Here is a 16,336-nt window from a genome sequence, read left to right as displayed (position 1 = left end):
AACCATTTTCATCAACGGGAGGCCTATCGAAATCGAGTATAACTTTGACCTCTCAAGAATAAGTGAAGATCGCATACTGATGAACGTCGAATCTTTGTTGCATATTTTTAGTGAAATCGTGGGAAAAAATTGTGGGAACTATTTACTTACGAAAATTAAACCATTTTCATCAACGGGAGGCCTATCGAAATCGAGTATAACTTTGACCCCTCAAGAATAAGTGAAGATCGCATATTGATGAACGTCGGATCTTTGTCGCATATATTTGGTGAAATCGTGGGAAAAAATTGTGGGAACTATCTACTTACGAAAATTAAACCATTTTCATCAACGGGAGGCCTATCGAAATCGAGTATAACTTTGACCCCTCAAGAATAAGTGAAGATCGCATACTGATGAACGTCGAATCTTAGTCGCATATTTTTAGTGAAATCGTGGGAAAAAATTGTGGGAACTATCTACTTACGAAAATTAAACCATTTTCATCAACGGGAGGCCTATCGAAATCGAGTATAACTTTGACCCCTCAAGAATAAGTGAAGATCGCATACTGATGAACGTCGAATCTTAGTCGCATATTTTTAGTGAAATCGTGGGAAAAAATTGTGGGAACTATCTACTTACGAAAATTAAACCATTTTCATCAACGGGAGGCCTATCGAAATCGAGTATAACTTTGACCCCTCAAGAATAAGTGAAGATCGCATACTGATGAACGTCGAATCTTAGTCGCATATTTTTAGTGAAATCGTGGGAAAAAATTGTGGGAACTATCTACTTACGAAAATTAAACCATTTTCATCAACGGGAGGCCTATCGAAATCGAGTATAACTTTGACCCCTCAAGAATAAGTGAAGATCGCATACTGATGAACGTCGGATCTTTGTCGCATATATTTGGTGAAATCGTGGGAAAAAATTGTGGGAACTATCTACTTACGAAAATTAAACCATTTTCATCAACGGGAGGCCTATCGAAATCGAGTATAACTTTGACCCCTCAAGAATAAGTGAAGATCGCATACTGATGAACGTCGGATCTTTGTCGCATATATTTGGTGAAATCGTGGGAAAAAATTGTGGGAACTATCTACTTACGAAAATTAAACCATTTTCATCAACGGGAGGCCTATCGAAATCGAGTATAACTTTGACCTCTCAAGAATAAGTGAAGATCGCATACTGATGAACGTCGAATCTTTGTTGCATATTTTTAGTGAAATCGTGGGAAAAAATTGTGGGAACTATCTACTTACGAAAATGAAACCATTTTCATCAACGGGAGGCCAATCGAGATCGAGTATAACTTTGACCCCTCAAGAATAAGTGAAGATCGCATACTGATGAACGTAGAATCTTTGTCGCATATTTTTGGTGAAATCGTGGGAAAAAATTGTGGGAACTATCTACTTACGAAAATTAAACCATTTTCATCAACGGGAGGCCTATCGAAATTGAATATAACTTTGACCCCTCAAGAATAAGTGAAGATCGCATACTGATGAACGTAAAATCTTAACATTTTGTTCAAATGTTGAATACATGATACACAACATCAGCCAGTTTTAGAACTTGCAACTGACACGCACGCGTATCTAAGTTTGTCAGCCTTCGAAACGTTAACTTTCACCTATACCGTAAATCTTGTGGTCCAACACAGTTTGGACACGATAAAAGATGAGTTAGATAAAATACAAGCGATAGTGCAGTATTTTAAACACAGTTCTTCAGCTGCAAGCTATGTAAATTCAGATGGAACTGCCTCTTCTAAAACTCAAACAGAATGTCGTTACAAGGTGGAATTCAACATACGACATGCTTGACCGGTTACTTAAAATAAAAGATTCACTAGTTAGACTGGCCATACAACAATCCCGGCTTAACACCCTAACACCTGACAATTGGATGCTCTGAGATGATAGAGAAGTGTGTCGAAGTTTTAAAATATTTTACGACGTCACCGTCGAAATAAGGATTTTTCCTTTCTCCGGAATGTTCCAAAGAAGAATTACAATTTGCTTACGAACGCCTACAGGGTGAGTTTAAAAACTAGGTTATTTTGTATAAATCTAGATGGAAGACTTTAGATGATTTTAAATATTTTTTTTTGCAAACTTATAGGGGAGAAACGGGATATAAAATAAGATAAGAGATAAGATAATTAGAAGAGAGATAAATATAAACAACCAACTATGCTTGGGCATTTTTTAAAGTTAACATCACAAGTTAGGATGTCATCTTTCGAAATACCAGAGAAACATTTAGTGTCTGATAGAGACATTCTGATAGATCATCTCGTACCCTGTTTACAGAAGCTACCGTCGTGCTAATGCAAGTTAGGCGTGACATTGTTCAGCAAGTTTTCAGAAATCAAGGTGGAGATAACACAATGGTTATCAACAGTGAATCCTACGAAAAAAGTCGCGATAAGGCGAAACGACTACTCATAGAAGTGGACGAGCACTTGCAATCCGGTGAATATTCGGCCTTTGTCTCCGAGGTTGACACCCCGCCCCAACCCCCACGACGGAGGAGAAGGGACAGAAAGAGATCGCCACAGCAAAACTAGCCCAATTATGATACGGCTCTCCCATCCACCGTACTCTTCAGACTTGGCCCCCTCCGATTATTATCTGTCTCCGAATTTTAAAAAATGGCGGGGTGGGATGCGTTTCACGTCGAACAAAGAAATCATCGCCGAAACAGAAGCCTATTTTGCCGCGTCCGACAAAATAAGATTTATTTTTTAAATGGTATTAAATGTTAGAATGTCGTTGGGCTAAGTGTGTAGAGCAACAAGGAGATAACGTTGGAAAATGAATAATAAAAATTATACATATTTGAGTTTCCTTACCAAACACGGCTTAGCCATTCAAGATAAAAACCAAAACAAGAGAACTGCATCAAACGAAGGAGAAAATCAAGCTCAACAGATACCAAAATAGACAGGTACTTACTTATCGGTTTTTTTTTATCATACCGCCCTTGTACACTGCTTTACGGAGTCTTAACACCGCCATAGCTCGGTCATCTACTCAGTTACTTACATGCGAGGTTAGGTATGCATGTATCCGTTTAATTCTTTTTAAGCCAAATGCCCATTAAGCTGTGCTATCGTTAAAATAAGAAATCGTAAGTTCAAAATCACGCCTTATCATCAGAAAAATCAATTATAATACAAAGCCCACATTCCCACATACAACGTAACTAGAATGGCTTTGGTGAAGGGAGTCCCCGTGGACTGGTCGATGGACGAGCTCGTGGCCTCGATGGAACTTCCCCCAGGCTGTGGGGAAGTAGTTAAAGCTCGAAGACTAAATCGGAAAACAATAACTGAAAACATGGGTGCCTACACAATCGGTGGTGTAAATGCTCACATCTAAAGTTTATTCATATCAAACTTCCCTGCCTGTCGAAACGTATAAGCTGCCAACAATACAATAATAATAATAGTTTTTGGGGTTAAATATAATGATCACCATAAAATGCTTTGATACCCTTAGTTCTTTTACCAAAAATATATACTTAACACCAGATAAATAACGTCTAAAATTACAATAGTACTAGCTATTTTAGTCACGACTGCACTTCAAATTGTATTCGAACACCAAATGTAGTAAATGATCACCAAATCTTAGCGAGCAAATTAATGCGCTATTTCTGCCTAAATAAACCACTATGATTGACATAAAATGTAGGCTTATTACCAAATGAAGCATTATGATGCCATATTAAGTTATGTCTGCGGCTTACGATCCTCTCCCACCACACCGCAAGCGCCGCGCACGCCCGGACACGATCGCCAATTTAGTCGCGTGCGAGCACTTGCTTTTATTGGGTGTGTTTTGGTATCTATCTTCTTTGCAATGGCGAATGAAAACTTAGCGGGACCGAGTTCGTGTGCTCCGCTGTTGAGTACTTCATCGGAATCAGATGAAGACGAATATAAAATCACAGAGCATACGAAAAAACGTCGAAGGCAAAATAAAGTTTGGGTTTTTGAAAGAAAATTTATAACTGTGCGGAGCGCTGAGGAATTTATCAAAAATGAGAAGACCTGGTCAATACAAAAAATTCATACGACTGAAGAAGGAGTAAAACGTTACTATCGTTGTAACAAAGTGAAGCTTCGGGCTGAAATTCAGTGTTCTGCCGCGATTTATCTTTTATTTGACGCATCGTGTGATGATATATTATTATTTCGTACTGAAACATGTCACGACCATGAAAATTCTGACTGTCAGTCGACTAGGGGAATAAATGAGGCAACGAAAAAGGAAATAGAAAAACTATTCGAACTGCGTTTGAAACCTAAATCTATTATGAAGAACTTAAGTAAAATTAATGGACTAGTTCTGCCGACTAAGTTACAGTTAAACAATTATCTTAAAATCATACGTAAGAAAAAATACGGGCCATCGGTAATAAGCTTGGGACAGCTTGAATTATGGTTAAAAGAAAACTCTGAAATACCTGATGACGGTCACGAAGTTTTTGTTTTGGCGTATGAAATTTCTGAAGATGATTTAGATCAGAACTTCCGGTTCATGTTAACGACGAAATATTTAATTGGTCTATCACGCCAATGTTCTGTTCTTCACGCGGATGCCACATATAAGCTCATTTGGCAAGGGTTTCCAGTACTTGTGATTGGAACTACAGACAGAGATAAACATTTTCACCCATTTGGATTAGCTGTGACAACAGCTGAACGAACGGAAGACTTCATATTTTTATTTTCCGCATTAAAAAAAGCAGTTTTCTCAATATTTTCATACACTTTAAGTTGTAAAGTTTTGGTCTGTGATGCAGCGAAGGCTATACAAACTGCCTTTGCGTGCACATTTGGAACAGATACAGTCATAAGAATGTGCTGGGCGCATGCGAAAAAGAAGATGCAAACAAGAGTAGAGCAAAGTGTGCAAAAGAAATCCCAAAAAGAGATCTTACAAGATATTGATGCTTTACAGTGTGCCTCAACTCAGGAAGTATTTGATCGAGCCAGCGAAAAATTTTTGGACAAGTGGAAAGCCGAAAAAGATTTTGTTACATACTTTGAAAATGAATGGCTAATACTAAATCGTTTCTGGTATTTGGGCGCATCTCTGGGGACTCCTGCTACAAACAATGCTCTGGAATCTTTCAATAAAACAATAAAAGATGGTGGCACGCTTCGTGAGCGTCATCCTTTGGCGCGGTTCTTAGTAATTGCTTCTGATATAGTCAAGGACTGGTCTAATGAATACGTGATTAATAATACTGAGAGACGGTTCGCTCAACTGCCGACAGTATCTTTAAAGATGTGGACAGAAAGTTACCAATGGGCAAAACTGTCGAAGCAGGTGCCATTAAAGAATAGTACTGAGCTAGTTTGCTCATACAGAATTCCAGCTGGGTCGGATTTAGATTGCAAAAATTATGAAAAGCCATGGGAGACCTTTGACGAATACAAAGAGCAACATTTTAGAGAGTGGGAAGTTATAATGCCCCGAGAAAAGGAAAATTGGTTACACGGCACATGCAATTGCCCAAAGTTTCTCAAAGATTACATTTGCAAGCATCTCGTTGGATTGGCGATTCGGCTTAAGCACGTCCAGCCACCTTCAGAGGCCAGAGCTATTCCGATTGGCATGAAGCGCAAAAGAGGACGACCAGCCAAAGCTAAGAAAGCATTAATTGTGCAGTGAATTAATACAGAAGACTGATTCTTCTTAAGATTTTTTAAATGCTTATTATTAGTTTAGTTTTAAGATCTTTGAACTGTTTATTATTAGTTTTAAGAGGACTATCTTTTTAATGATTGTTTCAATAATTAAAAAAGGGATTATTGAAATTGTAAGAGTTTTATTTTTTATTTTAGGTATAGCATTTGGTTGTAAACGAAACGCTCAAGATAATTTTTTTTTGTAGTGGTTAATCAATTTGGAGACAAAAAGGTTAGGAGTAAATTTACTTTACTGTGTTTGGCAAAATATTTTTTTTGCCGAGGGTAATTTACTTTAATCGGATAACGAGATTTTATTTTTTTGCATTTCATTTTAAATTAAAATATGGTTAATAATTTGGTTTTCATTAACTATTTTTGGGCTAACAATGAGTTTTTTGGAGCCAGTTTGCTTAAATAGGATAGCAAGATGTAAAAACTTTGGTTATAATTTTACATTAAAATGCTGTTTTAATTTTGGTGATCATTTACTACTTTTGGGTTAACAATGATTTATTTGGAGTCATTTTGCTTAAATAGGATAGCGAGATGTTAAAACTTAGGTTGTAATTTTACATTAAAATGCGGGTTTAATTTTGGTAATCATTTACTATTTTTGTCTGTTATATGTTACTATACCTGGTGGTAAGTTAAACATAAGCCATAGTTTTTTATTTTCAGGCATAAAACAACCCACCACAACAACACATTTACAATGCATGAACTGCTGTCGTTTCGGCCACACCAAAACAATATGCAGATCGAAGCCCAGATGTTTCAGATGTACACAACCTCACACCGGTGACGCATATGAAGTCGACAAAGAATCAGCTACATGTCTTTACTGCTCAGGAAAACATTTTGCCATAGATATGGCCTGTCCGGAATTCTACAGACAACAGTCTATTAAAACAGTTATGTTACAGAATAACATTTCATATATGGAAGCGGCATCTCAGTTCCCTCCTGTCAGACGTTCTTATGCAGAGATGGCAAAAGAGATGTTCTCCCCTCCCGCCTTTTCACCTCTCAAGACCCCCACCCGTCCCTCGCAACAGACTCCGAGCAAGTCCTACAGACAAACAATTATCCGTCCCCCTAGTCCCCGAGCTCCTCTAGCAAGGTTATATGATAAAAGAGCTCACCAAACTATTATTGCTGACCCTTCTCCATCCTTCCCTAATGGCAGCGCTTTAAATAATACCGACTCACCTTCTGCAAGTCACCCAATGTTAGAACAGATCACCTCCCTTCTCCTGAGCCTTGTTGCCCCATGTAGCGAAATTCCCTTACCGCCCAACGTTGCCAATAACTTAGTCAATGAATGCACTTATTTTATACAGTAAACGAATTCTTGCAACAAAGTGACTTGATTGACAAACGTAATAATAATATACTAATAATGCATTCAGTTAAATCTTACTTACTGTCTACCCGAGAGTTTGAGCCTGTCCAGAAAGCGCGATTTACGCGCGTGTCTACTCGCGCGTAAGCACTCGCGCGTTTTCGAGATACTAGAGCTACATACATCCCGTCCAGATGCCCTCGCGCGTTACCTCACACGCGCGTAAAACGCTTGCAATGAGCGGGACTCTCGACTCGCGCGTTAACGCGCGTGCGCCGCGCGAGTCGAGATACTCCGGCGCCATTGCTGCGTCCAGTACTACGCGCGTGTCCGTGGCGAGTGGACGTATTCGGTTCAAAATGGAGCGTGATAACTTTGACACAGAACTTTTTATCGACGAAATTGAGAAAAGGGTAGCTATATGGGATATGGAATCATCAGATTATTCTAATAGAATCATTAAACGTAGGAACTGGGAAGAAATAGTAGAAATTTTTTGTGAAGCTGGTGATTCCGAGGAGAAAAAAAAAACTTTAGGTAAGTAAATAATACTTTATTAAATAATATTATTCCTTGCATAGATTTTACAGTAATAAGCTATATCATTTTATCTTGCCACGGGAGTTTGTCTTCGTTAGCAAAATAATTAGCAAATCTATCTCTTACATTTAATGATCTCGCATTAGGCCTCACTGCCTCAGTGTTCAAATTAATCAGAGATGTTTCGTAGAGAGTGTGATCATACCTGTAGCCATCCCTTAACCTTACGTAGTTATGGAGAACACAACAAGCCTTAATGATGTTTTCTGCAAATTTGATGTCCACATTCAATGGTCTATGAAATATTCTCCATTTATTTACCAAGATGCCAAAGCAACATTCAATGTAGCGCCGGGCCCTGGATAAGCGATAGTTGAAAATTCTTTTTTTGGTTGTTAGAGATTTACCGCAATAAGGGCGCATTATATTTTCAGACAGACTAAACGCCTCATCTCCTACTATGACATGAGGTAAGGGGGTTGTATCTGTTTGCGATATTGGCCTTGGATCTGGGATATTTAAAGTTTTCTCGACAAGTTTTTTATATAAAATAGAGTCTTTAAAAATTGTGGAGTCATTACTTTTTCCATACGCGCCTATGTCCACTGCAATAAAACAATAATTTGCATCGCATACGGCCAACAAAACAGTTGAAAAATAACTCTTATAGTTATAAAAAAGAGATCCAGAATTGTTAGGTTTTATAATACGGATATGCTTGCCGTCAATGGCGCCGATGCAATTTGGAAAATTTGTGTATTTTTGAAATTGTTTCGAAATTTCTTCCCATTCAGCTTTCGTTGGTTCTCTCATTACTATATTTTGCAGTTTGTTCCATATGACGTAACAGGTTTTCTGTACTATTTCGATAACTGTAGACTTTCCTAATCTGTAGGCATAATGCAGGTCCGCAAAATAACATCCTGTAGCCAAATATCTGAAAAAAAAGTTACATAAGAATTATTATTTTATTCCAATTTTTTTATTGTTTACAGGTACTTTATTGCAGAAGAAGTGGAAAGGGTTGCGTGATGGCTTTGTAAGAGAAATGAAGAAGAAGAAAACCACACCGTCTGGATCAGGAGCCTCCAGCAAAGCCAAATATATTTATTTTGAACGTTTGATGTTCCTCGAAAGATCGACACGGAATAAAATAACTGAGAGCAACATCAACACCGCGTCTGTTGAAGAACAGGAGTTTTCGGGCGATGGGGAAGATGTAATGAGACCTCCACGTAGTCAGGCAAAAAGGAAGAAAAAACTAAATGCAGCCGACGAAGAATTTATTTCCATCATAAAAACAAATTTAGCATCTGGAAATCAGCCACAGACATCAAACCAAACGGAGTCAGATGATGACAAACTATTTTGTTTGTCCTTACACAAAGAGCTTCTTAAAGTACCAGAGGAACACAGACTTCAAACAAAAATTGAAATAATGAAAGTACTTCAAGCTCAACAAGTACTGTGCCTTAAACCTGCAGCTGCTCGTTCCGACTACCAACCTTCGTCACAATATCATTACCAAACAGGAATGACTCAACGTGGACAGAGAGATTATTTTCTAGAAACAGGGTATACCGCAACAGATCCTTCAACATCTTCGTTTCCACCTGCAACCTTTTCGACTTACAATCGAGGTTATTGTACTGCTTCACGACCACCAATGTCGTCTAGCTACAAAACCCCATCACCGGCATCTACACAAGATTCCAATGAATCTGAATTAATGGAACTTTACGATAATTAAATTCAATATTAAGTACCTACCTATATATTGAATTTAATTATCGTAAAGTTCCATTAATTCCTAATTTTTATTAATTTTGTTCAAATTCTTTATTTTTGTTAATTAGGTCTTAGTTTATAAAATTTACTAAAGATATAAAAAATATTACCTCAAAGTAATCACGAGTTTTTCTTCTGCAGAAACAGTATCCCGTACCACATAATTTTGACAAGGAGTCAAATCTTCTTTGATAATTTCTAGTAAATCATCAAACGATGTTACTGACATCCGAAAGTAGTTGAAAAACTTTTCACTATATTCTCTGAGTTTTGGGTATAAAGTTATAAACATACTATGCGTCATTCTGTCACGTAGAATGGGATGCACGTTAAATCGTCGACTTTCTCTTCGTTTACGACGTCTCCATCGACGGTATGCAAGCCACAACACAACCGCTTTATCCGAGTCCATGTTTATAACTTAAAGCCGTCCCATCACATGCGCGCGTGAAACGCGAGTTATTTCGCCGCATCTGGACGCAATAGAAATCAAAACGCGCGAGTGGACTCGCGCGCAAATCGCGCTTTCTGGACAGGCTCTTTACATCTCTTGCAGTGAAATTTTCATGCTAATTTATGAAAAGAAACTTGTTGATATTTTCCTAAATTGCTATACCATCTTAAAGATTTTTATAACGTTGTCAATCACTAGCTGTGAAGCGAAGCGCTCTTTCTCCAGGATGTCGTATATAGAAAACAAATATTGGACAACAATGTCGAACTATCGACTAAATTATTTATCAGTTCTTTCCATAAACTACGATTTAACAAAGGACTTACGGTGTGATGAGCAAATAAAGGAATTTGCTGTACAAAAATGCAGACAAGTTGCTTTATAATTTATCTAACGTAACCACATATTATAACCTGTCAATTCATTTTGCAATAATGCCGTACAGATACCTACTGTTTGTATATTATGCACTATGTCACATTACATAAATAAAACATTTTGACACATTTTTTTCCTATACCGTATACCTACCTCACAATATAGAAAACAGATGTAGATATACGGTTGCGAACTCTTTGTGTTGTCTAGAAAAAAGGGAGGGGGGCAAGGGGATAACCAGGTAATACATTTAAAATTAACTCCCGAAAAGGAACTAAATCCAATAATCTTTAAAGGAAAGAGATTAAAACCTGAATACAGGGAACATTAACCTGCAGGATCGCTGGCGAAAATGGCACCAAAAGGTATAGTGCATATGGTCGCACCAGAACACGCAGAAAATGTTACCGTGGCTGCATGTGTAAATGCATTGGGTAATCAGATTCCCCCGATGATAATCTTTAAAGGAAAGAGATTAAAACCTGAATACAGGGAAAATTAACCTGCAGGATCGCTGGCGAAAATGGCACCAAAAGGTAGCAGGACATCGTCGCTGTTCATTGACTTTATAAATCATTTAGGTAAATACAAAGCGGCTGTAAAGAGTTTACTGGGTATTGACGGCGCTTCCTGTCACTTGAACTACCTAGTTATATGTAACAATCCTAAACCATATCGTTCACGCGTTAGAACTATGGAAACGCTGACCAAGTGTTCGCGGTAACGCGGACCACCAAAGGCGCGGCCGAACAATGGCCAAAAATTACAAAATAACACTTCAGTCCCTAACTCGACTCGTATAGAATAAGTTTATTATAATCGCTATTTTAATTTGATTTTAATTAAAGTATAACTTTGAAAACTTTCTTGTTTAAAAATAAGAACAAAGCCTCCCAAACTTCACTACCTATTGTTGAAGCAGCTGATGAAAATGACATCATATTATACTGTTTACCATCAAACACTACACACGAGCTGAAGTCACACGAGTTGCAAGACTTCGCTCGAAATTGATTCTTATTGTCTTACTTCTACGGCCCACGGCACTTGAAGCACCTTTATAATGTAATGCACCTTAGAATAAGAGACAGTATTCCTATATTCAACATAGAGTCTGAATCCTTAGGACAGAACTTTGGAAGTTTAAGACCCTTTGACATCACCCAATTGGAGAAAGAGTTGATCCACAAGAAAATGGAGAGAAATATGTATGTGGATGGGTAAACTATTTCCTGAGAGTTGGATCGTGAATCAATACTGGGAAGATGAAACCGATAAAGGCTAAATAGGTAATGATAAGGATTAATACGTATTTACGGTTCATTTATGAATCCACAAAGGATGGGAAAAATTGTATTTTCAATAGCACACATATAGACAGACACATATTTGTTTTTTTCATGTACCATGTAGGTACATTTATGCCGTTTTAAAATTTAACAAAATATTCAGTCAGTCACACACAAATTTCGTTGTGCGTAGGCATTTAACGCGCACGTGTTTTTTCGGCTCTAGTGTTATTTTATTGCACAATCAATGCAATTTTACTGTACAATCGCCATATGGGTGGCGTTGATACTCTAGACTCGATGTTGGGATACTATCGTATCAAAATTAGATCGAAAAAATGGTATATGAGGGTATATTTTCATATAGTTGATCTTATTGCTGTCAATTCTTGGCTCATATGGAGGCGTCTAAATCAAGACAATTATATGCCACTTTTGGACTTAAAGTTATTGGTCGCAGAAGTACTGACGCAAAAAGACTCGCGGGTTTATACGCCAACCACAAGGGGCAGACCAGTTCTTAATTCTGAGAAGCCTAAGCCAAAGAAAAGCAGAAAACGTTTGGATATACCAACACGAGAAGTTGCTGAAGACGGCTTCCACCACTTCCCAGAATGGACTGATGAGCGCCAAGTATGCAAAAACCCTGGATGCAATGGGAAATCCTATATTTGGTGCTTAAAATGCAAGGTCCATTTATGCTTAAATAAAAATAGAAATTGCTACATGGAATATCATGTTGGGCAATGAAAAAATCGAATTTAAATTTAAGGGTCAATGTTCCTGATATATTATTTAAAAAAAATTAAATAAATAGATAAACTTATTTTATTTCTTTTCTTGTATACAAAGATCACTGAATAAAGTGTAGCTTTTTCATATTGCCAACGTTGCATGTACCTACTGCCACCTATTTCTGCATACTATGCCATATTTGGAAAATTGGATATTACATCATTAACTGCATACAATGCCATATTTGGCATTGACAGTTTTTGGAATATATATCCAAAAATACTAAGAAGAGATTTTTAAAAAAATTTATGTAGGTTCTCTGGTGTCATCATTACCACATAAATTTGTTTCAGCCAATAAAAAAAATCCATGCAGTAAGGGGTTAAGTTTGTTTTGTCGGTAATTTAATTATTCATCCAAGGTTTTGTCCTTTTTGAATATGGAAAATAATAAGAAGTTGTAAGTAAATTAATTTAATGATATTATGGATATTATTAAGTGTACCTAGTAACCTACCTACTTAATATGGAGTCAAACATGAATTAATTAAACCACTATGTCTCAGTATAAGAAGCAACAAGGCACAAATAGCCTATTTGTGCCAGTATATGGCCGGGCACCCAGCATTTGCTGCTGGGGATTATAGGACGCCTTTGCGGGCGTCCAGTTCTAATTCGCAGTGGCAAACGTTAAAGCGCGAGCTTGACGAGCTTGGCCCGCAGAGATCCGTGGAGCAATGAAAAATTGTAAGTTGAAGTACCTATCTGTTTTCATTTGCATCAGTTACTAGTGGAATTCACTGGAAAGAGGTTTATTTGCACTTTACATAATATATCTGTAAGTAATTTCAAGTTGCTGAGATACGTATTTATCTGTATATATAAAATTCAAAGTCCTGACTGACTGACTGACCTACACCTAAACCACTGGTCCTAGAGACATGAAATTTGGAGGGTGTGTTCTTTGTAAAGAGTAGGTATCCACTAAGAAAGGATTTTTCGAAATCCTACCCCTAAATGGGTTAAATAGGGGTTTGAAATGTATGTAGTCCACGCGGACGAAGTCGCGAGCATAAGCTAGTAGATATATAAAATTTTGTAGTGATTAACATTGTAAATAGTCCACTATAGAAAACATGACTACTATTTTGATAATTCGTTAATATTCACTGGACAGAGGTTAATTTGCACTGCAACTGTAAGTGCAAATATATGATATAATTATGTAATAAATCAATGCTAACTATTTGTCAAAATCTAAAAGTTATGTTGAACATAAATATTCATTCATATACTATAGCAATTTCCTTAAGATATACAGAGAAGTGCATTAATTTAACAACTTTTTGTTTCAAGTGCTGGCGTGACCAGAAACGCAAGGCCCGAGACGAGGGTGAAGCCTTAACAAAGGCCCGGAATGCCACCGGGAATTGTGTGGAGATGCCTCCAATTTCATAGACTTCGTTTTATCCCAGAAAATCAAAGAGCTCCCACGGGATTTTTGAAAATCTAAATCCACGCGTACGAGGTCGCGGGCATCAGCTAGTAATGCATAAGCCTAACGAAGCTTCATTTTCGTCAAAAAGTCGACGATGCGTTCGCGTCAACCGTAGTTCAAAATTAAAATGAATTAAGAAGTACAATCCAAGAATCAAAACAATGCATATTACACTCGTCAAAAGAAATAATGATTAGGTTTTCATTTCAAATCCATCACAATGCAGTGGCCGAAAACTGAAGTTTTAGAGTTTTGCCGGGATAGGAAAAATTATGATTTTTTTGAATAAATCCTAAAAATTAAGAAATGAACTAGAAAGATTTTTTTAAATGCAAATACAAGTTAGCCTTGACTTCAATCTCACCTGGTGGTAAGTGATGATGCAGTCTAAGATGGTGGCGGGCTAACATGGCAGTTTTAATTACTTCCATACTTACCTCTTTGGTTTCTATACAGCAAAATGAATAGACTGAGTTTTGGACACAACACACCAGCATGAAATAAAAATTCTAAACAGTAAAAAACTATTGTGAATATGAGGAATATGAGAAATTTTAAAAAAAAACGTACTGGAACGCTAAATCACTTGGCGGTGTGGCTTTGCCGGTAGGATGGTAACTAGCCACGGCCTTAGCCTCCCAGCCTCCCACTAGACAAAATTGTATAAGGTACCTTTGATGCCATGTGAAACCTGTCAACTTACTGAAGCATTGGATCGTAGCTCAATTCCAATGACCCTATTATGGTCTTGAAAGGAGGATTCATATGAGGGGATCACGTTTAACATCAGAAGTGCTTATAAACTTCACGCTTGCTGTAAAAAGTAAAATCCTTCTACGTTTGTGCTGACCTAGGAACCTAAGTTTTAGACCTAGAGGATCGTCATCATCCTCACTGTGCCTGCAACAATGACAGATTTAATGTTAACATGGAAATCAGAAAAATAACCAACAAAACCTAAAACTCACGCCAGACGCCCCCCATTAACCCAATATTGTCAAGACTACTTACTGTTTCCATCCGGCTATTTTGTCGCGTATTACGTTTTCTGGTGCCTTAATTTAGTTCTTGAACTGTTTTATCAATAACTTCCACCGCTCACCGCTCACCAAAAATAAATTAGGCACCTGGGCACCATTTTCATTATGGCTTGGTTGGCCACCATTTTGCATTAAAGTGACTGTCGACTGTGTCGAGTGTCGAGTGCATACGTCGAGTGTCGACTGAGCAAAAAGCATAGAGTGTAGACTGATTATAAAAGCTAGACTAAAGTACTGTGTAACCGCGTGTGAGATAGCGATAGCACGACGTAACGATGAATAACACGACAATAAACCATTGCTTAGTAGTCAATATTTGTATAAACCGCTCAACAATATTTGTAAAACGATTTTTATGTGAAAACAAGTAAATAACTAATAATGGGAAATACAATGACACCACGATAGGTTAGCTGCGTCTCTGTTTATCACATTAGTAATTTTATCTGTGCTCTCTTTTTAGTGGGAATGAGAAAGCAAATGTTCCTGGACTGGTTTTTTTTCTTTGGACATAGACAAAAATACATTGCCATTTAAAAAATAAGTAAGCAATCTACAGTGGTCAAGGAAAACTTTAGAAACGTTTCGAACATTGTGAGTCAAGGATTCAATGCAACTAATAGCACAAAAATGGCACAAAAATCAATTACCCACAAAAACTTATAGAGAGAGTGCCAGCGCGTGCCAGACCTTCCGTATTTTTTTATTAAAGCTGAAAGTTTCTCTGCTTATTGTCCCCAACACTGGAAGGAACGTTTGCTTGGATCATGGTGGCTTTAGAAGAAACAAACGTACCTGCCAGTGTTAGGGACAATACGCAGAGAAACTTTTAGCCATTATTTTAAAATAGAATTCAAGCTTTTTTGTGTAAACATTCCACAAAAGAAATAAATAATTAGGTATAACGCGTAAAATTTAACTCCACACGCGCCATTTTAACTTTTTGTGTCAAACATTTTTTTACGGAACATAGTGGGATTTTACATTTTATTGATGTCAAAAAAAAGGTGAAATAAGATTTTAGAAGCACGATCTGGATTGTATGTTTTACTTCGAAAAATACCCTATTTTGTCAAACTTAAATTGTGAACATTTTTAGATTAAATTTTTTGCATGATAAAATTCAGTAGGTAGTAGGATTTAAATTATTATTAATTTTATTAGAACCACCAATAAATTAATCAGTTGAACTAGTATAGTTAGTCCGCGCGAATTAAATAGTCAAAGTTAATCGCAAGACGCGTCGCTATAGCAATTTTAGGCGTCAGTAGGGGGCGTGACGTGAGGGAGTGGAACACACCAGCCCGCGCGCCGCGCCCCAGTTCGCGTTCGCCATCTGCATTAGTGTGATGGCTACATCCGTACACAGTAAGTACATGAGCACGTGGAACAATATCTGCGTGAACTCTCGCACACGCATTGTAGGTCAGACGAAACTATTTAAACTGCCGGGAACAATAGGAACAAGCGCCTGGCTGTTATATTTCTAATAGTGAAAGCATGACTCATCACAGTATTAGTGTAAAATGCAGATGGTGGATTTTCTTAGATATTTCCTTGATAATA

General features: G+C 37.5%; 2 protein-coding genes and 2 long non-coding RNA genes across 5 annotated transcripts; 2 read left to right on the top strand and 2 right to left on the bottom strand.

Moving 5' to 3' along the window:
- The first annotated feature begins 1,080 nt into the window (after window positions 1-1,080).
- Window positions 1,081-7,142, top strand: LOC138404273 (uncharacterized). 2 transcript variants are annotated; one of them, XR_011238280.1, is made up of 3 exons: window positions 1,081-2,036; window positions 2,313-2,949; window positions 6,386-7,142. It is a non-coding gene; the product is annotated as an uncharacterized lncRNA (long non-coding RNA). The 2 variants fall into 2 exon arrangements; XR_011238279.1 differs by having other exon boundaries at window positions 2,122-2,949.
- A 58-nt stretch (window positions 7,143-7,200) lies between these two features.
- On the top strand, window positions 7,201-9,360 carry LOC117994162 (uncharacterized). Its single transcript, XM_034982053.2, has 2 exons — window positions 7,201-7,586; window positions 8,585-9,360. Exons 1-2 carry the CDS (start codon window positions 7,244-7,246, stop codon window positions 9,337-9,339), a joined length of 1,098 nt encoding a protein of 365 aa, XP_034837944.1. The 5' UTR covers window positions 7,201-7,243; the 3' UTR covers window positions 9,340-9,360.
- On the bottom strand, window positions 7,588-9,913 carry LOC117994158 (uncharacterized). The gene is made up of 2 exons (XM_034982049.2): window positions 9,488-9,913; window positions 7,588-8,526 (listed from the first exon to the last, which is right to left on the bottom strand). Exons 1-2 carry the CDS (start codon window positions 9,787-9,789, stop codon window positions 7,647-7,649), a joined length of 1,182 nt encoding a protein of 393 aa, XP_034837940.1. The 5' UTR covers window positions 9,790-9,913; the 3' UTR covers window positions 7,588-7,646.
- Window positions 9,914-14,125: 4,212 nt separating this feature from the next.
- Window positions 14,126-15,025, bottom strand: LOC138404203 (uncharacterized). Its single transcript, XR_011238223.1, has 2 exons — window positions 14,742-15,025; window positions 14,126-14,630 (listed from the first exon to the last, which is right to left on the bottom strand). It is a non-coding gene; the product is annotated as an uncharacterized lncRNA (long non-coding RNA).
- Window positions 15,026-16,336: the final 1,311 nt, after the last annotated feature.

The sequence above is a fragment of the Maniola hyperantus genome, chromosome 26, assembly GCF_902806685.2.
Source record: "Maniola hyperantus chromosome 26, iAphHyp1.2, whole genome shotgun sequence".
Taxonomy (NCBI): domain Eukaryota; kingdom Metazoa; phylum Arthropoda; class Insecta; order Lepidoptera; family Nymphalidae; genus Maniola; species Maniola hyperantus.
This window is presented reverse-complemented; position numbering and strand designations above follow the sequence as displayed.

Excerpts from the sequence above, each read along its gene's own strand:
- LOC117994162 (XM_034982053.2), top strand. The coding sequence starts at position 7,244 with ATGCCCTCGCGCGTTACCTCACACGCGCGTAAAACGCTTGCAATGAGC. Across the intron at positions 7,587-8,584 it reads GGAGAAAAAAAAAACTTTAG|GTACTTTATTGCAGAAGAAG; the intron begins GTAAGTAAATAA and ends TATTGTTTACAG.
- LOC117994158 (XM_034982049.2), bottom strand. The coding sequence starts at position 9,789 with ATGGACTCGGATAAAGCGGTTGTGTTGTGGCTTGCATACCGTCGATGG. Across the intron at positions 8,527-9,487 it reads AAACTCGTGATTACTTTGAG|ATATTTGGCTACAGGATGTT; the intron begins GTAATATTTTTT and ends CTTTTTTTTCAG.